General features: G+C 28.8%; 1 protein-coding gene across 1 annotated transcript; it reads left to right on the top strand.

The window, feature by feature from the left end:
* Positions 1-4,605: 4,605 nt before the first annotated feature.
* LOC125584063 (S-protein homolog 4-like) lies at positions 4,606-6,174 on the top strand. The gene has a single exon (XM_048751917.1). It carries the CDS (start codon positions 5,626-5,628, stop codon positions 6,085-6,087), a length of 462 nt encoding a protein of 153 aa, XP_048607874.1. The 5' UTR covers positions 4,606-5,625; the 3' UTR covers positions 6,088-6,174.
* The last annotated feature ends 19,625 nt before the right edge of the window (positions 6,175-25,799 follow it).

The raw sequence follows: 25,799 nt of genomic DNA, 5'->3' as shown, positions 1-25,799 counted from the left end.
TTCTAAAATAGAAAATCTGTTTTAACATGCTCAATTATAGTCAAATGTTATGATAATATTGACTAACATTGCAGTACAGTTAATTTCATGAAATTAGCTTAATCAGTCGACAATAGTATTAAATTAGTTTGTAAAATTTTAATGTAATTTATATTATATTAAGTAAAAATGTAAAAAGTATATTGTTGAAAATTTATTTAGGGCATTCAAAAATATTGGACTGGCTACTACCAATGAGAGTCTGTATTTCTTGAGTTCAACCACTCGTGTTGTTGTTGCTATATGATCAGGTCAAGGTGTACACTAGCAGGAAAGCTCTAGCGCATTCCTTAAACGACACAAAAACAGCGGTTAAGCAGTTAAACAAACTTGTAACAGCGATCTTGATGGTGGTTACCCTTGTCATTTGGCTCCTGCTTCTTGAAGTAGCAACTACTAAAGTTTTGCTCTTCTTCTCCACTCAAATGGTGGCTCTGGCTTTTATTATCAGAAACACTTGCAAAAATCTCTTCGAATCCATTATATTTGTCTTCGTTATGCATCCTTATGATGTTGGTGATCGCTTCGTTGTCGATGGTGTCCCGGTTAAAACACTCACCACCAAAAGAATCCATTACATTTTTTTCGTATACTATATGTCTTCGGCTTCACAGTTTTGCGATCTTTTCAGATGCTGGTTGAAGAGATGAATCTGTTATCTACAGTGTTCTTGAAGCTTGACAACGAGAAAGTGTACTATCCTAACGCAGTTTTAGCCACGAAACCGATAAGCAACTATTTCAGATATGAGTGAAACAGTGGAGTTCTCTATAGCGTTTTCAACACCAATCTCAAAGAAAGAATCGCTGAGTAAGTTACCACCCTTCACTCGTTTGATACTGTTCTTGATCAAATCTTGAAAGAGTTCTTGATTTGGTTTTGCTTGTATGGAAAACTATCAGTTACTTGGAGCGCAGAATCCGCATCATTGGTCACCTATACACACGGTGGTGGTTAAGGAGATAGAGAACATGAACAAGATGAAGATGGCTCTATACAGCAACCACACCATCACGTTTCAGGAATACAGTGAGAGGAATATCAGAAGGTCCGAACAGGCTTTGGCTATTAAGAAAATATTGGACGATCTTCACATCGATTATAGTCTCCTTCCTCAACATGTTCATCTCACCAAGTCCGACAAAAATTAAAAGCACCGGTTTGGTTTTTTTTTTACTAAACCGTTTCTTAGATATTATTATCAAATGTTGTGCGAATTGTTTTATGTTAGACTGTTAGATTATAAGATGAAATCAATACTGCAAGTTCTAAACTATTTTTTTTTAAGAATAGAAGATGAAATCAGTATTCCAAGTTCTTAATGAAATGGACGTTGTTCTTAACTTATTTCAACATTTTTATTTCACATCAGTCGTTGAAAAAAAGAGTTTGTTTATAAGATGAAATCAATACTGCAAGTTCTAAACTATTTTTTAATAATAATAGAAGAGGAAATCAGTATTCCAACATTTTTATTTCACATCAGTCAGAGACTCACATTACCACATTATTATAGTGGATACATCTTCTCCATTAAAAGAGAAGTACTATTTTTATCCACCTTAAAAAAGTCACAATAGATTCATTTCATTAATAACATAATATAACATAATAATCAATAAAAATATAATAATAAATCAATTTTAACTATAAATTTTAATTTTATTTTTAGTTATAGCAAAATATGTTGAGAAAAATCTAACAAAATCTTATTAAGCTTTTAAAATATTTTTTAATTAAATATTGTTTAATTAATTTCGTAATTAAGGATATAATGTAAATTAATATTAATTAAATTTTATTATAAAACAAAAAAAATTCTATGCTATTTTTAACAAATTTAATATTAAAATACAAGTATTATATAAAAATATGAAAAAATATATTAAACTGGTATTAACTTAATTATTTTTTAGAAAAGCTTTCATATAAATAAATTATCATTTACCTTTAAACGGGTTAAAATTAGTTAACTACATAATATTTTGTACCAAAATAAAGTTATTAACATATGTTAAAAATTTATTTCTACAGCTATATATTTTTCAAAAAAATCATATGTTGAAGAAGATTCTTAATTTGATTATTTAAAATTATATATTAATTGTACCAAACTTGAAAATGTAATAACAATTAATAAAAGAGTAAAAGATATAAATAAATCACTATATATTAATAAAATAATAAGAAACCTAAGCAATAAAATTTAATAGTTATATAATACATAACACTAAAATATAAATCATATATTCACAAATTGTATGATAATTTCAAAGTTTATAAAATGATAAATACCCGCACGAATGTGCGGGCTAAATTCTAGTTAATACCAAAACAGAAGAATTACAAAAAAAAAAAGTTAACGTGGTTTATCAATAATTTGTTATCCAAGGACGGAAAAACTATTATTAGATTACACTAGGATTAAAGAATATAAGATTAACTAATGACTAATGTTAATGAATCATACTAGATATAAGGTATACAACACCCCACATATTATAAAGATTTTTAACCAATAGTTTTGACGTCTGAAATTAATCCAACACATATTCTAAACTTTTTTAGCAATGCATTCACTACGCGATCATATCATTTATTGGTGGTGGATTAAAAAAACAAAATCAGGAAAGATTTTATACTAAACGTCAGAATGATATACAAGATATCTCTGAGATGGCTGTCATATACGATGCCAGAGACTAGCTGGCGATTTAAAGGATGCAGCCCCAAAATGGTGAGGGATTACATATTTATAGGAAAATATCTGTATATTTATAAACGACAGTAATATAAAATCTGTAAACTGAGATCATACAAAATTAACCATATTCATATTTTACATTGTGTACTAATTAATCATAAACATAATTTTTAGAAATAAATCGAACACATTGAACCAAAATTAGATTGGAATCCATATTGCAAACCTTATAATATAAGACTAATCCAACTTTGAATGGACACGTAAATATTGATTTTCATTTTTCAAAAACTAATATTACTTTGTTACAATAAATTTATTCAAAACTCACAAATAGGTATACTGATTATTAATGCACATCATAATTCTTCTCAAAAGTAACAGTTAACATACATCAAATATATTATTATATACCTACCAAAAAAAAAATATATTATTATATTACACTAGGATTAAAAGAATATAAGATATATACAAAAAGACGACGACTAACGAATGTTAATAGTTTTGTCATATTGCAACAAAAAGATTGCAACTTCTATTTATGCCAATAGTTATTTGCTATGATTATTGCAACATTTTTGCAATAACAAATATTCGTTACAGTTTTGTTACACATTTATTGGAAAATCACAATCACAATATTTGCTGCATGTTATCATTACTAAAATGCAATATTTTGTAAGATAAACAAATATCTTGCAAATTTTACAATATGATATCAATGATTTTTCTTTTATGATAAGATATTTGGCAATGCACATTCACTAAACATGAATTACATAATTATGGAAAAATATCTTTATATATGGTAATGTAAAATCTGTAACGTGATATGTAACGTTTTGATTATATATTAGCTTTAACTTTTGTTTAAATATACATTGTACTATTGACCCTAAAAAATCCAAACAGAATCAACAACAAGATGTGCTCATCAAAGGTTTCTTTTGAATACCACTATAAATAATATTCGTATAATACACTTTTGAATTAAAAAAAAATATAGCAAAAATGAAGATGGAAGTTTACGTGGTGGTCATACTCCTATTCGTCCATTTGGCGGCGTCACGGGTGGAAAGTATGTTTGGTGAGGAGAGAACGGTGAAGATTACCAATAAGCTTGATGGCGGCTTAAAACTAACACTCCATTGTAAGTCTAAGGATGACGATCTCGGTGTCCAAACTCTCGCACCGAATAATAGTTGGTCATTCAAGTTTAAACCAGCTTTTTTCGGCGGAACACTCTTTTTTTGTAATTTTAATTGGAGTGGAGAATCCCATTGGTTTGATATCTATGTTGATGACAGAGATCGTGTGACTGATAATCCATGCTACTTATGTTGGTGGAATATAAACCGTAGTCTTCCATGCAGATTGGACGAGAATACCAATAGATTTGACCAATGTTATGATTGGAATAAGTAATTTACATATATATATCTATATTTTTTTTATTACATTTCCGAAACCATATTTGGTGATATATCGAATTATCCATATTTGGTGATAATTTACTTTGGATGCTTTTTCAGAAACAAAAATCCGAACAAATAGTAAGTAAACCAAAATAAGACTGAAATCCATATTGCAAACCTTATATAAGACTAATCCAACTTTAAATAAACAATGCGTAAATATTGAAATTCAACCATAAAGCATTAATATACTTTTGTTTCAAGACAATGTAGTGAACCAATTGTATATATTTTATAAAAGAACAAATTATATTAGCAATCGTCTAGGTGGTAGCTTAACACTAATCCTCTATTGTAAGTCTAAGAATAACGATTTCCGTGTCAGAACTCTCGCACCGGATAGTTCTTGGTCATTTGATTTTAGACCAAATATTTTTGGAACAACCCTCTTTTATTGTCGTTTAATGTGGGCTCGAGAAGCACATTCGTTTGATATTTATAATGATTAGAGAGATGGTGTTCATAAGAGTAACCCATGCGTCGATTGTACGTGGAATATAGGCCGAAATAGGCCGTGCAGATTTAACCAAAAGACCAAATGTATTTGACCTATGTTAGAATTGGAGCAAGTAATTTTCATATGTATACTTTTTTCATTATTTTACTTAAATTTCTACAACTTGAACTTATTTGAAAATAATGATAGATTTGATTAAACTCTAAACCGAGATCATACAAAATTAACCATATTCAGATTTTACATTGTATAGTATTTATTCATAAACATAATTTTTAGAAATAAATCGGAACACATCGAACCAAAATTAGATTAAAATCCATATTGCAAACCTAATAATATAAGACTAATCCAACTTTGAATGGACAATGGTAATATTGATTTCATTTTTCAACCAGAAACCATAATATTACTCTGTTTCAATACATTTATTCAAAATTCACAAATATGTATAACGATTATTAACGCACATCATAATTCTTCTCAAAACTAACAGTTAACATACATCAACATTCCTATGTTTCAATAAATGTTTAAAACACACAAATATATATAACGCACATCATAATTCTTCTCAAAACTCTAACATTTAACCTACATAAAATTAATTATGTATAAAATTTTAAATTACAAAATTATGTACAAAATTTAGAAATAATTTAATCAAAATTCGGTTGATAAAAAATATTTTTCACTTTGAAAACCTGGATTAAAATCTAGTAAGTTGTGAATATTCCTTTGTTTCAATACAATGTTATATATATATCTTTTTTTTGTGACACAGTTATATATTATTTTCTTCTTCTTTTTTGTAACACAATACAATGTATTCAACCCATTATGATTTGGAACAAAATCAATGTCCTCATGCACATCTCATCGAACGCTTGTTATATATATCAATGCAAAAGAAACAAACATCATTCACAACATTCAGTTCTTAAAAAATGGCAAATATCCAAAGAATACAAGTTCTTGTGGTAATGATAATATCTCTACGCATCCAAATAGCTCTCTTACAAGCTGAAACCATTGCTTCATATGTTCATCCAAATATCTCTACTCTCAAATCAATAGTGAGGATAACAAATCGCCTCGGTGATGGTTCCACATTAAACCTCCACTGTAAGTCCCCAGACGACAATCTCGGTCTCAAAATTCTAGCTCCGAATAAGTCTTGGTCATTTACGTTTAGACCAAATATTTGGGGGACGACAGTATTTTACTGTCATTTCACATGGCCTCGAGGACACTCAACACACTTTTATATATACGATGATATCAGAGATGGTGTTCATAGGGGTATTCCTTGTATCTACCAATTTCAAAAATCTAAAACTCAAATCTACAATATTTCTTTAAAAAATGAAAGCTTTCCAAAAATAACAGTTTTTACGAAAATTATTTAAAAATACAACATTTTGATGAAAATTTTCTCAAAGAATACTCATCCATAACAAATATTCGTTTTATCTTAATTTCTAAATCACAAACCTAAATCTAGAATATTACTCTAAAAAAATGAAATTTTTCCAAAATTAGCAACTTTTAAGAAAATTATTTAAAAATACAATATATTGATGAAAAACTGTAAAAGAACAGTCATCTATCTATCCAAAAAATACTTGTTATCCTAATTTGGAAATCACAAACTCAATTCTTTAATATCTCACTAAAAAGGGAAAACTTTCCAAAAATAGTATGCTTATGAAAATTAATTAAAAATACAATATATTGATGAAAATTTATGAAAGAATATTCATCTATCTATAAAAATTATTTTTATCCTAATTTCTAAATCACATATCCAAATCTACAATATTTCTGTGAAAAATAAAACTTTTCAAAAATAGCAGTTTTAAGAAAATTATTTCAAAATACAACATATTGATAAAAAAATATGAAAGAATACTCATCTATCCACAAATAATCTTATTATCCTAATTTTTAAATGACAAACCCAAATCTACAATATTTCTCAAAAAAATGAAAACTTTCCAAAAATAGCAGTTTTTAAGAAAATTATATAAAAAATAACATTTTGATGAAAATTTCCTAAAAGAATACTCATCCATCCAAAAATATCGTTTTAAAATCACAAACCCAAATCTACAATATTTCTCTAAAAGATGAAAACTTTCCAAAAATATCAGTTATTAAGAAAATTATTTAAAAATACATCATTTTGATGAAAATTTCCTGAAAAAATACTCATTCATCCACAAATATTCATGTTATCTTAATTTTAAAATCACAAACCCAAATCTACAATATTTTTCTAAAAAACGAAAACTTTCCAATAATAGATTTTTTAAGAAAAATATTTAAAAATACAATATATTGATGAAAAATTGCGAAAGAATACCCATCTATCTATCCACAAAAATACTTGTTATCCTAATTCCTATATCACAAATCCAAATCTACGATATTTCTCGAAAAAGGAAAACATTCCAAAAATAGTATGTTTTAAGAAAAATAATTAAAAATGCAACATATTGATGAAAATTTCTGAAAGAATACTCAACCATCTACAAAAATTATTTTTATCCTAATTTCTAAATCACATACCCAAATTTACAATATTTCTGTAAAAACGAAAACTTTCCAAAAATAGCAGTTTTAAGAAAAATATTTCACAATACAACATATTGATGAAAAAAACAGAAAGAATTCTCTTCTATCCACAAATATTTTTTTTATCCTAATTTTTAAATCAAAAACCCTAATCAAAAATATTTCTCTACTAAATGAAAACTTTTAAAAATATCAGTTTTTAAGCAAATTATTTTAAAATACAACATGTTGATGAAATATTTTGAAAGAATACTCATTTATCCATAAATATTTATGTTATCATAATTTCTAAATCAAAATCTCAAATATACAAAATTTCTCTATAAAATAATTTTTTTCCAAAAATAGCAATTTTTAAGAAAAGTAATTAAAAATACAACATATAGATGAAAAAATTTGAAAGAATACTAATATATCCACAAATGTTCTTGTTATTCTAATTTCTAAATCACAAAACCCAAATCTGCAATATTATTCTAAAAATGAAAATTTTCTAAAAATACCAATTTTTAAGAAAAATATTTAAAAATAAAACAAATTGATGAAAAAATCTGAAAGAATACTCAACTATCCAAAAATATTTTTGGTATCCTAATTTCTAAATCACAAAGCAAATCTACAATGTTTCTCAAGAATACGCGACTATCCACAAATATTCTTGTATCCTAATTTCTAAAACACAAAACTCAAATCAACAATATTTCTCTAATAAATGATAACTTTTCAAAAATAGCATCTTTTAAGAAATTTATTTAAAAATACAACATATTGATGAAAAATTCTTAAAGAATACTCATATATCCACAAATATTCTTGTTATCCTAATTTCTAAATCATAAACCTAAATCTACAATGTTTCTAAAAAAAATGAAAAACTTTGCAAAAAATAACAGCTTTTAAGAAAATTATTTAAAATACAATCTATTGTAGAAAAAAATCTTAAAGAATACTCATCTATTCACAAATATTTTTGTTATCCTAATTTCTTAATCACAAAACTAAAATCTACAATATTTCTTTAGTAAATGAAAACTTTCTAAAAATAGAAGCTTTTAAGAAAATTACTTAAAATACAACCTAAATCACAAACCCAAATTTACAAGATTTTTCTAAAAAATGAAAAATTTCCAAAATAACATTTTTACAAAAATGATTAAAATACAACCTATTGATGAAAATTTCTTAAAGAATACTCATATATCCGAAAATATTCTTGTTATCCTAATTTCTAAATCACAAAACCCAAATCTACAATATTTCTTTAAAAAAATCAAAACTTTCCAACGATAAAAGTTTTTAGGTAAATTATTTAAAAATACAACATATAGATGAAAAATTCTTAAAAAATACTCATATACCTACAAATATTCTTGTTATCCGAATTTCTAAATCGCAAACCCAAATCTACAATATTTCTAATAAAATGAAAACTTTCCAAAAATAGCAATTTTTACGAAAATGATTAAAAATACAACTTATTGATAAAAAATTCTTAAAGGATACTCATCTATCCACAAATATTCTTGTTATCCTAATATCTAAATCACAAAACCCAAATCAACAATATTTCTCTAATAAATGAAAACTTTCCAAAAATACCAGTTTTTAAGAAAATTAATTAAAGATACAACATATTGATGAAAATTTCTTAAAGAATACTCATCTATCCAGAAATATTCTTGTTATCCTAATTTCTAAATCACAAACATAAATCTACAACATTTCTCAAAAAAAATAAAACTTTCCAAAAATAGTAGTTTTTACAAAAATTATTTAAAAATACAAGCTATTGATGAAAATTTCTTAAATAATACTCAACTATCCACAAATATTCTTGTTATCTTAATTTCTAAACCGGAAACACAAATCTACAATATTTTCTCTATGTATATTTTCCGAAAATAGCAGTTTTAAAAAAAATTATTTAGAGGTACAACCCATTGATGAAAAAATAAAAAAAGTACTCAAAAATCCACAATTATTTTTGTTATCCTAATTTCTAAACCATAAACTCAAATCTATTGTATTATTCTAATAAATGAAAACTTTCTAAAAATAGCAGTTTTTAAGAAAATTATTTAAAAATAAACCATATTCGCGAAAAACTCCGAAAGAATACTCAGCAATACACAAATATTCTTGTTATCCTAATTTCTTAATCATAAACTCAAATCTATAAACTTTCTCTGAAAAATAAAAACAATCCAAAAATACAACTTATTGATGAAAAATTCTTAAAGAATATTCATTTATCTAGATATATTCTTGTTATCATAATTTCTAAATCAGAAATCCAAATTTACAATGTTTCTCAAAAAATGAAAACTTTTCAAAAATATCAGTTTTTACAAAAATTATTTAAAAATACAACCTATTGATGAAAAATTCTGAAAGAATACTCATCTATCCACAAATATTCTTTTAACCTAGTTTCTTAATCATAAACCCAAATCAAATATTTCTCAAAAAATGAAAACTTTCCAAAAATAGCACCTTTTAAGAAAATTATTTAAAATACAAGTTATTGATGAAAAAATCTTAAACAATACTGATATATCCACAAATATTGTTGTTAAAAATGAAAACTTTCCAAAAATAACAGCTTTTAAGAAAATTATTTAAAATACAAGCTATTGATAAAAATTCTTAAAGAATGCTCATGTATCCACAAATATTTTTGTTATCCTAATTTTTAAATCACAAACCCAAAATCTACAATATTTCTCTAATAAATGAAAACTTTCTAAAAATAACAGCTTTTAAGAAAATTATTTAAAATACAACCTAAATCACAAACTCAAATCTACAATATTTCTCTAAAAAATGAAAACTTTCCAAAATAACAGTTTTTACAAAAAATGATTAAAAACACAATCTATTGATGAATATTTTTTAAAGAATACTCATCTATCCACAAATATTCTTGTGATCCTAATTTCTAAATCACAAAACCCAAATCTAAAATATTTTTTCAAAAAAATGAAACTTTCTAAAGATAGCAGTTTTTAGGAAAATTATTTAAAAATACATTATATAGATAAAAAAAATTCTTAAAAAAATACTCATCTATCCGGAAATATTCTTGTTATCTTAATTTCTAAATCACAAACCCAAATCTACAATATTTCTCAAAAACATGAAAACTTTTCAAAAATAGCAGTATTTAAAAAAACTATTTAAAAATACAACATATTGATGAAAAATTCTTAAACAATACTCATATATCTACAAATATTCTTGTTATCTGAATTTCTATATCATAAACCCAAATCTACAATATTTCTCAAAAAAATGAAAACTTTCCAAAAATAGCACTTTTTACAAAAATGATTAAAAATACAAACTATTGATGAAAAATTCTTAAATAATACTCATCCTTCCACAAATATTCTTGTTATCCTAATTTCTTAATCACAAAATCCAAATCACAAATATTCTTGTTATCCTAATTTGTAAATCATAAACTCAAATCTACAGTATTTTTCTAATAAATGAAAACTTTCCTAACATAGTAGCTTTTAAGAAAATAATTTAAAATACAAGCTATTGATGAAAATTTCTTAAATAATACTCAACTATCCACAAATATTTTTGTTATCTTAATTTCTAAATCATAAACTCAAATCTACAGTATTCTTCTAATAAATGAAAACTTTCCAAACATAGCAGCTTTTAAGAAAATAAATTAAAATACAAGCTATTGATGAAAATTTCTTAAATAATATTCATCTATGGAGAAATATTCTTATTATCCTAATTTTTAAAGGATACAACTTAAAATGGTAAGGGGATTACATATTATGGGAAATTATCTTCATATATATAAACGAAGTAATGTAAATTCTGTAAACGTAATATGCATGTTTTGATTAGATATTAACTTCCAGTTTTCAATACACGTTGTACTATTTTTTCTTTTAAAACAGAATCAACAACGAGATGTGGACTCATCAAATACTTCTCATCATCGTTACCACTGAAAAAATATTATTCGTAGTAAACACTCTGAACTTAAACCAAGCGCTCGTAGCTTGGTGGTAAAGGAGGTACAGCTGTACTGCCCGCCACCCGGGTTCGAGCCTTGGCCACAACGGATTTAACATCTCTTCCGTTGGGGCGCTGGACCCCTTACGAGGGGATAGTTGGGAATGTGGCTGCCCAGATACCAGAGTTACCAAAAAAAAAAAAAAAAAAAAAAACACTCTTAACTTAAAAGGGGTAACAACAATATATGAAGAAAACGCAGGTTCATGTAATGGTCATCTCGCTGATCATTCATTTGGCAGCGTCACGAGTGGAAGATGTTGTTGTAGACGCTCCGGCATATAGAGGAAAATGGGCTTTTATGAAAACAACGGTGCAGATTAGCAATCGTCTCAGTGGTGGCTTAACACTAATACTCCATTGTAAATCTAAGAATAACGATCTCGGTGTCCAAACTCTCGCACCGGATAGTTCTTGGTCATTTCATTTTAGACCAAATATTTTGGAACAATACTCTTTTTCTGTCGTTTTATGTGGGCTCAAGAAACACATTCGTTTGATATTTATGATGATTATAGAGACGGGTGTTCGTAAGGGTAATCCATGCATCGACTGTACGTGGCATATAGACCAGAATAGGCCATGCAGATTTAACCAAAAGACCAATTTATTTGATTTGTGTTATGATTGGAATAAGTAATTTATATTAGGGTTGGGCATGTTATCTGTTAAATTTGATTTGATTTATTATTCGTTTCGATTCGATCTGAAAATTATGGATATCCGTAAACTTTCGAATCGAAGAAAATACTAAAAATCAATATCCGTTAAAATCGAAGCAAAACACAGATATTAAAATTTTGGGAAACAGATATCCGCTCCGATCCGGCAATATATAAATACTTGTATATCTTGATTATATTTAAAGTTTCAAATGTATAAAACTATATAATTATTATTCTAACATATGATTTGACAAATTCTCTTTAAAATATTACTAATATAAAATATTACGTACATAAAAAGAAGAGAAAACGTTTATGACAATTATAATTTTTTTCTTAAGTTTTGTGTTATTAGAATTGCTAACTAAGTTTAAAAAAATTTACAAAATATGTAGATACATTACTTCTTTTAATTTTTTTTATATATCATGCAAAAAAATATTATACAAACAAATTTGTATCAATTTTTTTAAGATTATTTGTATTAATCAAAACGGATGAGATATCTATAAGTATTCATAAATATCTGCAAATATCTATTAATTTTCGGATATCGGTTTTTCCGGATATATGTTTCCCAGAGCAAACCAAATAAAAATTTTAGATATCCATAACATACGAAGCAAATCACAAATACTTTCAAAAATCCGGATATTTGATCTGTGTCAAGCCCTAATTTATTTATTTTTATTTATTTTAGTATATTTTTAAATATTTTTGAAAATTAATGATAGATTTGAAAAAACTCTTAACAAAAATCATACACAATTATTCATATTCGCTTAGATTTTAATTTGGATACAATTTATTTATAAACAGATTTTCTAAAGAAAAAAAACTGAAAAATGAACCAAAATCAGATTAAATATATATTGCTAACCTTGTATATGACTAAGTCAACTTAAATGGACAATTCCCAAATATTGATATTCAACCATTAGCAAAAATGGGCTACAAGTTCAGTGTTCTAAAAATCGGTATAAGCGTCTCTCTAGTCGTCCGCTTAGTCTGCATGACCTAAACAGAAAAAATAAGTTCATATAAAGTGTATACTTACCACCTAGTGATTTTTGAGAATTTCAAGGAAGAAAAATATTGCCTTTGATTAATTTATTACTGAGATGGAGATCCAAAAGAATAAAAAAAATTCAGGTGTTGCAAAGGAATTAGTAGTTAAGTAATTTTTAATAAATAATTAATTTTTCAAAATCGTTTAGGCAAAACAAGGTAATAGAATGTACAGTATCTTTTTAAATAATGAATTTGGACTTACGTTTGTGAGTAATTGTGAAGAAAAATATGTATGGAACTGAGTTGATGAACGATAAAAAAATAAATAAAAGTATAGAAAAAAATAAACACATGAAATCATTGGATTAAGAAATTTTTTAACTGAATACAAAATTTCAATATTACATTAAATATCTAAAAGAATTATTTACATAAAATAAAAACTATATAATTCTTAAATTCTTATTGAATCTGGTTCCATTTGGATTAGTTTTAAATTTAATTTTTCTGAGTATAAAGTTTTGAACCAATATATGTATCTATAAATTTTTAATTTATTTTTTTGTTTGAGTTTCTTACAAACGTACATTTTTATTTGGTAGCACAATCACATATATTACAAGATTTCTAACCAATAGTTTTGACATAGTGTCAGTTTAATTTGCAGATCCATGATTTTATCAATGATTTTATCTTTTATAATAAGATTTTTAGCGATGCACATCCACTAGACCATGAATTAAACAATTATGGGAAATATCTTTACATATATGTTAATCTGTAAAGTGATATATATGTATGTTTTGATTAGGTATTAGCTTTGACTTTTGTATCAATATACATTGTACTATTGACCCTAAAAATTTCCAAAATAGAATCAACACCGAGATGGGCTCATCAAAGGCTTCTTATGAGTACTATACTACAAATAGTATTCGTAGAATACACTTTGAACTTAAAAAGGTACAGCAGAAATGAAGAAATGGCAAGTTTATGTGATGGTCATATCCATATTCGTCCATTTGGCGGCGTCACGGGCGGAAAGTATTTTTGATAGGGAGAGAAAGGTGGAGATTACCAATAAGCTTGGTGGTGGCTTAACACTAACACTCCATTGTAAGTCTAAGGATGACGATCTCGGTGTCCAAACTTTCGCACCGGATAGTAGTTGGTCATTCAAGTTTTCACCGGCTGTTTTCAAAACAACACTCTTTTTTTGTAATTTTAAGTGGGGTGGAGAATCCCATTGGTTTGATATCTATGATGATAACAGAGATGGTGATGGTAGAGATTTTCCATGCTACTTATGTCGGTGGAATATAAACCGTAGTCATCCATGCAGAGCTGATACCAATAGATTTGTCAAACAATGTTATGATTGGAATAAGTAATTTACATATATATTGTTTATTTTATTTTATTACAATTTATTTGACGATTGATGATAGATTTGATTAAACTCTGAACTGTAAAATCATACAAAATTATCCATATTCCGTGATAATTTACTTTGGATGCTTTTTTAGAAAAAAAAATCTGAACAAAGTGAACCAAAATAAGACTGAAATCCGCCTTGCAAGCCTTATATAAGACGACTAACCCATCTTTAAATGGACAATGCGTAAATATTGATATTCAACCATAAAGCAATAATATACTTTTGTTTCAATACATTAATGTAGTGAACCAATTATTTATTTTTATAAAAGAACAAATTATATTAATTAGCAATCGTCTACGTGGTGGCTTAACACTAATCCTCTACTGTAAGTTTAAGAATAACGATTTTGGTGTCAGAACTCTCCAACCAGATAGTTCTTGGTCATTTGATTTTAGACCAAATGTTTTTGGAACAACCCTCTTTTATTGTCGTTTTATATGGGCTCGAGAAGGATATTCGTTTAATATTTATAATGATTACAAAGATGGTGTTCGTAAGAGTAATCCATGTGTCGACTGTACGTCGAATATAGACCAGAATAGGCCATGCAGATCTAACCAAAAGACCAAATGTATTTTCACATGCTGGTTGAAGAAATGAATCTGTTGTCTACAGTGTTTTTGAAGCTTGACAACGATAAAGTGTACTATCCTAACGCACTTTTAGCCACGAAGCCGATAAGCAACTACTTCAGAAGTCCTGATATGAGTGAAACAGTGGAGTTCTCTATCGCATTTTCAACACCAATCTCAAAGACCGCACATCTCAAAGAAAGAATCACTGAGTAAGTTACCACCCTTCATTCATTTGAAACTGTTCTAGATCAAACACTGAGAGAGTTCTTGATTTGGTTTGTTGTGTGGAAACAATCAGTTAGTTGGAGCAGAATCCGCATCATTGGTCACCTAGTGGTGGTTAAGGATATAGAGAACATGAACAAGCTGAAGATGCCTAGTCGAAAAGATATACAAAATTATAGCTGAAGATGAACAACTTGAATTTATTTGAAAATTAATGATAGGTTTGATTAAACTCTAAACCGAGAACATGCAAAATTAACCATATTCAGATTTTACATTGTATACGATTTATTCATAGACATAATTTTTAGAAATAAATTGGAACACATTGAACCAAAATTAGATTCTAATCCATATTGCAGACCTTATAATATAAGACTAATCCAACTTTGAATGGACTATGCGTAAATTAACCATATTCAGATTTTACATTGTATACTATTTATTCATAAACATAATTTTTTTAGAAATAAATCGGAACACACTGAACCAAAATTAGATTGGAATCCATATTGCAAACCTTATAATATAAGACTAATCCAACTTTTTGATAAATGAACAATGCATATTGATTTTCATTTTTGAACCAGAAACCATTAATATTACTTTGTTTCAATAAATGTATTCAAAACTCACAATTATGTATAACGATTATTAACGCACATCATTTTTTTTCTCAAAACTAACAGTTAACAAATATTTTATAATGCACATCATAATTTTTCTCAAAACTCTAACATTTATCATACATAAAATTAATTATGTATACAAATTTAAATTACAAAAATTATGTACAACATTTATAATTATATTCAATAAAATTCCGGTCAATAAAAATATTTTTTCACTTTGAAAACTGAGGTCAAAATCTAGTAAACCGTGAATATTCTTTTGTTTCAATATAATGTTATATTTTATTTTTTGTAACACAATACAATGTATTCAACCAATTATAATTTGGAACACAATCAATGTCCTCATGTACATCTCATTGTTATATATACCAATGCAAAAGAAACAAACATGATTCACAACATTCAATTCTTTTAAAAATGGCAAATATCCAAAGAACACAAGTTCTTGTGGTAATAATAATATCTTTACTCAGCCGAATATCTCTCTTACAAGCTGAAACCATTGCTTCAGATGTTCATTCAAATATCTCTACACTCAAATCAATAGTGAGGATAACAAATCGCCTCGGTGATGGTTCCACATTAAACCTCCACTGTAAGTCCCCAGACGACAATCTCGGTCTCAAAATTCTAGCTCCGAATAAATCTTGGTCATTTACGTTTAGACCAAATATTTGGGGGACGGCAGTATTTTATTGTCATTTCATATGGCTTCGAGGACACTCAACACACTTTTATATATACTACGAGATATTAGAGATGATGTTCACAGGGGTATTCCTTGTATCTACTGTTTCTGGGATATAAGCAAAGATGGGCCATGCAGGTTCAACGTGATAGGACCGTATTATATAAACTACGGAGAACTGAATATTGTAAAGAATAAATTTGATAAAATTATAAAAGATTAAGCAAAGGATGATACAACTGCAGAGGCGAGATATTATCTCTTTTCTTAACTCAAAATACGTCCCGTAGTGCGACCGTTCGATAACGTAATGAGTCCCAAGATACAACTGCAAAAAATCTTCTGATTTGAGTCGTTCTATCAGAAACCTGACGAAATTAGTTTTGTGTATATTCTCAGACTCAAAAGAAAATCAAAGAGAAAGATAAAAGACATGTGAATGATTGATTCGTTTTCTATGTGTGTCTTACACTACACAAGTGCTCTCTTATTTATAACATAAAGAGATTAGTACACGTTATGAAATTAATGGAGTCAGCAAACGTATGAATCAATTGTGATAAATGGAATTGATCTCCATGACTCACGTACGTCAACTTTGCAAAGTAACATTATGGTTTTTGACCAAGTCAACAAACTTCAATATACTTGCTTGGGTTTGTAATTTTTATATTTAAATAAACATATATATAAAAATTATTATGAATAAGAATAAATAAGTTAATTGACATAATGTCTCATTAACACATTTAAATTCAAATTCTAACCCAAATATCCAAAGTGAACCATTTGCTAAATATTTTATATTTACCCAAATTAAAAAGCTTTATAAGCTTTGCATATCAATCACTTTGGACCCCCATTTCTCATTCAACATAACTCTGATTTTGACAACCAAATACACTAACTCATAGTGTTCACGGTGACGATTGCATCGTGTCCAAATTCCGGTCTTTCCGACAGACGTCTCCGTCGAAAAATCCATCAGAAAATTGGTCTACACCACTTTGTCAAAAACGAGTTCCAACACAACGAAGCAACTAATGCTTTTGATATATGTTATTATTGGATCGGGGATCCAAAACAATAGTTTTTTCTTATTATTATTTTTTGTGTTTTTTTATCTTTTTATTTTCTTGTGCTGGACGAATTTTTTTTAATAAAGAAAGAATGTTTCATAATCGTTTGGGAAAACAAGAAATTAAAGTATAAGATACGAAATATATCAATTAAATATAATCATTTAGATCATTTCAACTTGGAGACGTTTACGAGTAATTTTGAAGAAAAACATGTATGGCAGTGTGTTAAACCATAGGAAATGAAATTGGTCAGCAAATTGTTTTGTGTAATCAATATTCAAAAAAATTGTTAGATGATAATTAGACGCTTGTAAAAGATTAGCTTCTAGTCGAACACCTAAATGATGTCTAGACCAAATTTTAAAAAATCGCTCTAAAAAAATTGTTTCAAACGGCTACGTAAACGAATAGATGTCATATTAATCGATTTTCATAATGTGTGCAATCAAATATATTAAGTTTTTTTCTAAATTTAAAGAATTATATTTTTAGAACATATTGTGAATAAAAATTCGGACATCTACCATAAAATATTTTACTTTGATTAGGATAGCTTTATCTTAAATTAATATAAGAATTACCAGAGTCGTTGATACAGCATTGGAATTTGGAAGCATTGTTAAGAATCACTTCATCTCTGGGCCATGCAAGATCTCAACAGTGTTATAATGAGCCCACTGGCCACACAGAACCATGCACGTATTTGAGTTGAAGAATATAAATATGAGGAGGCAAAACACAAACATTAGTCTGTAGGAACTGCGACATGCATAGTTAGGAGTTTGGATAGTAAAGCTGGAACCGTGCGTGTGAGATATATTTATTTATGTAAATTAGCTTTTGTTGTTGAGAGAAGTAATGATGAAGATTGTAATCGAAACTTTTAAAGATGATCAAAGTGAATAAGAGAAGTAAAGCAAAAGCTCTCGACTTTCTCTGTTCCCATTGAAGCATCAGTGCTTCATGTTCATCCATCGTTACAACACTTTCACTTTATTTTAAAATTACACTTTTTCTTTATTTGTTTTTCTTGTTGTAATTGTATTAAGCTTTAATATGTACATTCACGAGCTGCTCTCGGGGACGATCATGCATTTACCTCCATCTTCCACATTCTTCTTTACCGTCTTTCTAATGTAACCGTTGCTGAGGTAGTCTTCGTCTTCGGCATAGGATCTGCTCTCGGGACGATCACATTATTTACCGGAGAAAATCTTGAAACAGAGCTTTATCCTCTGTTTTTCTCTGTTTTGTCTTAAACGGCCTTGAAGAAGTTATCTTCTTAACGTTGAGTTAGTTGAGTGTCAGAAGATGAGAAGATACTGGAGTTGGAATCAGAAGAAGACGACACAGAGCCAAAGAACCGATCTTAGTGAAGTTTCCGGTCAGGAACTGATTTCGTCTTCAAAAATCTTGCTCCGAATAAGCAAAGATGGGCCATGCAGGTTCAACCAAGCTACTAATGCCTTTGATGTATGTTATTATTGGAACGGCGATCGAAAAGAATAGGTTTTCTTATTGTTATTATTTTTCTTGTGTTGCATGAATAATCTAACACTACTAAAAGCCCGACATGGAGAGATTCTAACCTATCCACGTCGGATTGTTAATTCGGCCAATAGGATTACTTTATTTTGCCACATCACACTTGCTCCAATCGATACAAGAAAAATACTGGGCTATTCGTATGGGCTCAAAATAATTTGACATATTGCGCATTCCAAGCACACCTCTCCCATTCAACTGAAGCAAAGATCGACTCCGGCACTTCCACTTCGTCGGAACCGTTACGTATATCTGAATTTATCACCCATCTCGATCATTCAATTCTGTTCTTTACTCCTTATATCGGAACAGACGTTATCGTTCCGACTCCTTTTGTTTGTTACATTATATAAACCCCTTCACCACAAATCTCTGCTCCTCATCAAAATTCACCAGAAAAACATATACAACAAAGAAGCTTGAATCGGAAGTTGCAGAGAAGCAATCAAATATCGGTTGATTGAAGACCAATCTCAATGATATTTCGGCGTACAATAAATTTCTGAAGAAACTCATCGCGAGTGGATCAGACTCTCCGTTCGATATCATCATGTTTCTGAATTTGAATTTAAGCCACTTTGTTCAGATTCTAGGTTTGATGTTAAGATCCGTACGAAACTTCATGAAATACGGTGAAGGAATATAATTGGCGAGCTGGAATCCCAACGCTGCTGCTTCAGCGCCGTCTCAATACGTCTGAAACGCATCCACCGAACCGTCTTTCGCTGCAGTGGTAATATGTCTGAAAATGTGAAACTTAACTAATGGGTCTTGCTGATTATCAGGTAGGCTCCCTTTCGTCCTGGAAACAACACCTGTAAGAAATGCTTCTGAAACTATATTGCCATCTCTCTAGATTGTTTTTGTTAGATAGATTGGAATATATACTTTGATATGCTATTCCTAATTCAATTCCGTTAGCGTCAGTTGTCTTCGATATATTAGTAATTTTTCCCAACTATTTCTTATAATGCAGTGACTACTGACTGGTGTGTGTATGTGGGACTATTTCACTATGAAAGATGATGTTGTTAAACCAGATCCTAATGAGGAGGAAGATGAGATCTTTTATTGCTCAATTTGTGATTTAGAGGTTTGCCTTTTTCAGAAAATTGGGACTTCTCTAGACTGTTTTGTTTGTTTTTTTGTTTATCCATAAGCTTTCTCTTTGGATGTTTGGTGTAATCAGTGGCTCAATAACTGCCTTGGGAAAAGGAACTACAATACTTTCATACTTCTAATGGTTTTCGTCTTGCTCGTGGTTTGTATTGTCTTTCTCACCTACCTATATAGCTCATTCACGTGACAGAACTGATTGGCCTTTGTTGCAAAAGCTAATTTTAGAAGGTGTAACAGCCATTGCCATATTTTTCAGGAGTTTTGTGGCCAAGAAAGGGATGGAAACTGAACTCAAGAGAAGGCTTCATGTAGTGTTTCCTAGATGGTCTCTTGCTCCAATATCTGTATGCTCTTCACACTTACTTATTTCTCACGAAATATAATGCAGTTTCTCTTGCCTTATGAAGTTTGTAATATTTTGTGTTTTACAGGTTATGTTGGTTTGGTTAGCAGCCTATGTTTCAGCAGCCATGGGGAAATTTTTCCTCTTCTATCTGGTTCTTATCAAAAAGGTAATTCTTATACAGTCTCCAAGCCATAATTAAAGCTAGCAGAATTACTCTGCTTAAATTTATTGTTTAACAGGTAGTGTTTAAATACTTGCAGAGGATGAAAACATATGACTATATATTAGCAACGGGGGGAGGAAATCAGTTTACAGAAGTGGACCCTTCTGATGAGTTAGATTCTTCTTCAGATGAAATATAAAATCTCCAATTTTGATTCGCCTGAAAGACCAAGACAAATGTTGATCTCAAAGTTTATGTTCAAAAAAGCAAATAAGGTGAATACATAACTCTCTTTCAGTTAACTTTTCCCTTTTCAAATAGTCTTCAGGTGTTGATAGAACTAGCAGAGACCATCCAAAAAGAAGTAATCAGATGGGTGCTCAACTTCTTCCCTGATCAACAAGCAACCAGGTTTTCCATGTTAGCATAATCCCATTGAAGCTGATCACTTTAAGCTGGTATCGAGAATGCTGACCTCTGTGAAAGAAGACAGGTTGTTCTTTTGAGTTCATGAATCAATGAAACAAACTCATACAAGGCTCTCAAGTCCCTGACTTACTGGTATACTGCCCGAAAAAAGTAGTGCTTCTGAAATATGTGGAGGCATCTGAGTTATTAGCTTCTGATGATCATTTGTGTCAGTTTTTTTTTTGTGACAGCCCAAATGACTTTACCATAATGAATTTCCACAATTCGGATTGGTTTCCAGTTATCTTTTTTTTTTGCACAAGTAAGAGAGGATTAATAGGTTGGCAAAGTAAATAATAACTGTATGAAGCTAGAAAGTGCAACTATAAACTCTCAATAAAAAATTCTATTAATCAACATATTCTTGAAAATTAATTAGTTAAAACAAATAAGAGAAACAATTATTTCAAACAACAGAACTGTTGGCCCAATGTTTTATTTATTGATAAACATTTGGTGCTTTTTCAAAAGCTCGCATATTTTAGATCAATCAAATTTAAATTTTCAATCTAGCAAATCATTTAAATAAGCATATACTCTAAAAACAGAATCACTTTTACTAGAAAAAAAATACTTAAATTTTCATAACAAAAGAAGAAAATGTACATATAACATTAGTCTGTGGGTTGCATAGTGTCAGTAACTTATGATACAGAGAACTCCTCCATTTGATTGTTAGTAAAAAAAACATAGATATTAGTTGATTTTTAAATTAAAAACTAATTTAACTATTTGTAGATTTAAAAAATTCAAAAAAAAAAATCCAAACAAACAAAATGAGTGAGTAACAATTAATTTTTAATTAATTATATATTCAACCTTTTCACCATTATTTATATATATATATATATATATTAATATTACAGATAATAAGGTGAGTCTCGAACCCAGGACCTCACCATGTAACAACACTGCTCCAGGATGAATTGTTCCAATTAATAATTGGGAAAATTGTTTTTTTAGAGAAAAATAATGATAACTATGTTCTTTTAGACTAATATATATTTTGTGTCAGTTTTACTTATAATACCATTTAATATTTTTGAAAATAAATTTAATAAATAGTTTTACAAACAATTTTTTTTTGGAAAAATGGTAACTATTGATAAAATACCTATATAAATTTAGTGGTGTTTTTTTCAGTTCTAAAAATGTTTAAATCATAAATTTCGATTTTTGTTCTAAATAAAGTAGAAATGACATTCTACGAAGTAGAAAACAAAATCCACTTTTTTCATTGGATCTACAATGTTTAGAATACGTGATCTACGTAAATAAGAGTATTCTAAAAATATTTAGAATACACATTCCGTGATTAATTTACCGATCTAAAATCTTTAGAAATCAAAATCTACACATTAATATAAATCTAAAACACGTAGAAACTGACTTCTACGGATTTACAGTATATCTAAAACATGTAGAAATCAAAATCTACACATTACTATAATTCTAAAAACATGTAGAAACCGATTTCTACATATTAGTTGTATTCTACGGATAAGAAATCAGTTCCTAAAAATATGGAAACAAAATATTTGGGAATATTCACTTTCATATTTTGAAAAAGTCATTTAAAAAAAAAACAAAAAAAAAACAAACTCATTATTTATTATATTTAAAAATTACAATTTTAAGGGTATTATTGTCATTTTGAAAATAATTAGCTTAATGGGACATAAAGTATATGATATTAGTCTAAAGGGACATATTTATCATTTTTTTGCTCTAAAATTTTTTTTCCCTTGATAATTTCATATCACTGTTCTTAAAACAATACAAAAGAAAATAGTTTTAAGTTTTTATCTTTTGAAAAAGGCTTAAAATAGTTTTAAGTTCGTCTGATAATTTTATATATATATATATATAAATACCCCGGCGTAGCCCGGCACAGCCTCTAGTTCTAGTAAAGAATGAATGTTTTATAATCGTTTGGGAAAAACAAAGAAATAAAATACAAGATACGAACTATACCATTTAAATATAATCATTTGAGTCATTTCAATTTGTATATATGTTTGTTTGTAATTGTGAAGAAAAACATGTATGGAAGTGTATTAAACAACATGAAATGAAATTTGGCCAGTGTGTTTGTGTAATCATTATTCAAAAAAACCGTTAGATGATAAATTAGACGCTTAGCGTCTACCTGGACTTTTAAATGTCTTTTTAACCAGTTTTTTTTTTTTAAATTATCGTAGAAAACTCATTTCGTACGTTATGATCGATTTGGCGCCTATATGAACGACTAGATGCCGTCTAAATCAATTTTTATAACATGTATAATCAAGTAAATTAAAAATCCAAATTTAAAGAAACACATTTTAGAACTTAGACATCTACCCTAAAATATTTTGTTTTATTTTAGATATTTTTATTTAAATTATTTTTTCCATGAAGAAAAGGTAAATAAAAACAAATATTATAATTACTAGTGTCGGATACAGGTTTTATTAGATTTTTAAAACGTGAATTTCTTTTAAAATTAATTGTAGATTTGATTAAACTTTGAACCGAGATCATATAAAATTAACTATATTCAGATTTTATTTTGTACTACGGGTATTCCGGCGCTACGCGCCGGTTTCAGATATTTTATTTGATTGAAACATCAAAATCTTGTGTTCTTGTATGTAGTAGTTAGCTGTGTGCGTTGTGGTTAAGGTCTTCTTTCTATGTGGAAAAGTCTGTTGGATATGTGTGGTTTTTTATTAGGCAAAGTTGTGTGAGTATTAACTTGTTTGTCAAGCAATTATGTTTTTTTTTTGCATTTGATTGTACAGCAATATGGAATTTGTTAATAAGAAAATTCCTAAAACATAAGTGATTCTTTTTTTTTTAATACTAAAAGGAACTTATAGTTTTTAATCGATCGTGATAAGCATTCATATTTCATGGCATGGGAAGAAAATATAGTTTTAGTGTGTGTTGGAGCTATGAAGGTTTTTTTTCCTATTATTTTTTAAGTTTTTTGTAAAAAAATTAAAATGGAAAGTGGAACAAAGCAAGGGTTACAAATTGAAGATCAACATAAATCTTTAAGGTATACCACAAATGCAAAATGAGAAATTAAAAGGTAATGGAGAACGTGAACGTGTAAACGCTAATCAAGAACGTTTGGGGTATTGCATGTTCTTTAATCCAGGAGATCATTGAAACCCAGCATCATCTTGTAGAATTTAGTCAGCAAAAAGAAGTGGAAACAGTTGGAGCAGACTGTGTTGTCCGCTCCCTCTTGAGGGTGGCAGTTTAGATCTGGCCACATCTTCAGAACTGAACTCACATAGATATCCTTCATGTGAAGAAGGGTGCGTTCCAGAGAGCGGTGAAAATGTGCCAGGCAATCTTCCACCACTGAAATACCTTGCTCATCAGTGAGTTTTGTTGATGATTTTCACCTCTTTCTCAGTGTGGCCGATGGCCATGAGGAGAACCAGTGGCGGAGCCAGCTCGGTTTTTACAGGGGTCAAATGCATAATAAACATATATGCTATATGGGTCAATAAGATAAATTTTTAGTAACTATTCTGTAAAATACAAGGAAAAATTTATTTTGATACAATTTCATATGGGTCATATGACCACCCTCACCAAGTTGTCGCTCCGCCACTGAGGAGAACCCCATAAACGTACCTTCCTTGGAGGTGACCACTCTTGGAGGCTATGCGGATGTGATGTAAACCTAGGAACTGATTTTGAGATTGGAAGTATTCAAGCATACCTTTAAGAAAGTGAGCATCAAGATTGTTGGCTTTGAGGCAGCTGTTCACCAACGTGTTGTACCGGTTAGCTAGAGCAGGCTGCTTTACCAAAGGTGAGAGGTTTAGATCTTTGGCAACAGAGAAGTTCTCAGAACCGAAACTGAGGCTTTTGCAAGTGATGATTGTATTGAAGTAGTTCAAGAAACTCGTCGGTTTTAACATCAAAGGCTAAGAAGACAAGTCTCTTGTTAGTATGGACTTGACCTAATGTTTTCTAAAAGTTCAATCGGAAGTAGTAATAAAAATCCCAGCACAGATAAAGAAACAAAAACTTTAGTTCGATGTTTTTATAGCTGCCACGTGGCTTAATTTGCCCTATGCTAGTAGATGAGGTGTAGGGTTGTGTGCAGAACACAACTCTACTTTATATATATAAGATACTGTTTATTTTAAATAACATTTTTTAGAAAAAATATCCGAACAACTGGAATCCATTGCAAACCTTAAATAAGAGTAATCCAACTTTAATTTGACAATACTTTAATATTAATATTGACCATAAACCATGAATATTCCTTTGTTTCGAAAAAGGGTTTTTAGTGATAAATCCTCTCAACTAAATATTTTTCGTAAAAAATACCTCCAACTTGTTATCTTGTAATTTAATCTCTCAAGTTCTATTCCGTTAGATTTTGTTACCCCCCCCCCCCTTCTATTGTTCCGTTATTTATGGACGGATATCGTTTACGCAAAGTTTCATTTTAGTGATAAATCCCTCCAACTAAAGATTTTTCGAAGAAAATCCCCTCAACTTGTTATCTTGTAATTTAACCCCT

This window comes from Brassica napus, chromosome C3 (genome assembly GCF_020379485.1).
Source record: "Brassica napus cultivar Da-Ae chromosome C3, Da-Ae, whole genome shotgun sequence".
Classification (NCBI taxonomy): domain Eukaryota; kingdom Viridiplantae; phylum Streptophyta; class Magnoliopsida; order Brassicales; family Brassicaceae; genus Brassica; species Brassica napus.
This window is presented reverse-complemented; position numbering and strand designations above follow the sequence as displayed.

Coding starts and splice junctions, on each gene's coding strand:
- LOC125584063 (XM_048751917.1), top strand. CDS start 5,626: ATGGCAAATATCCAAAGAATACAAGTTCTTGTGGTAATGATAATATCT.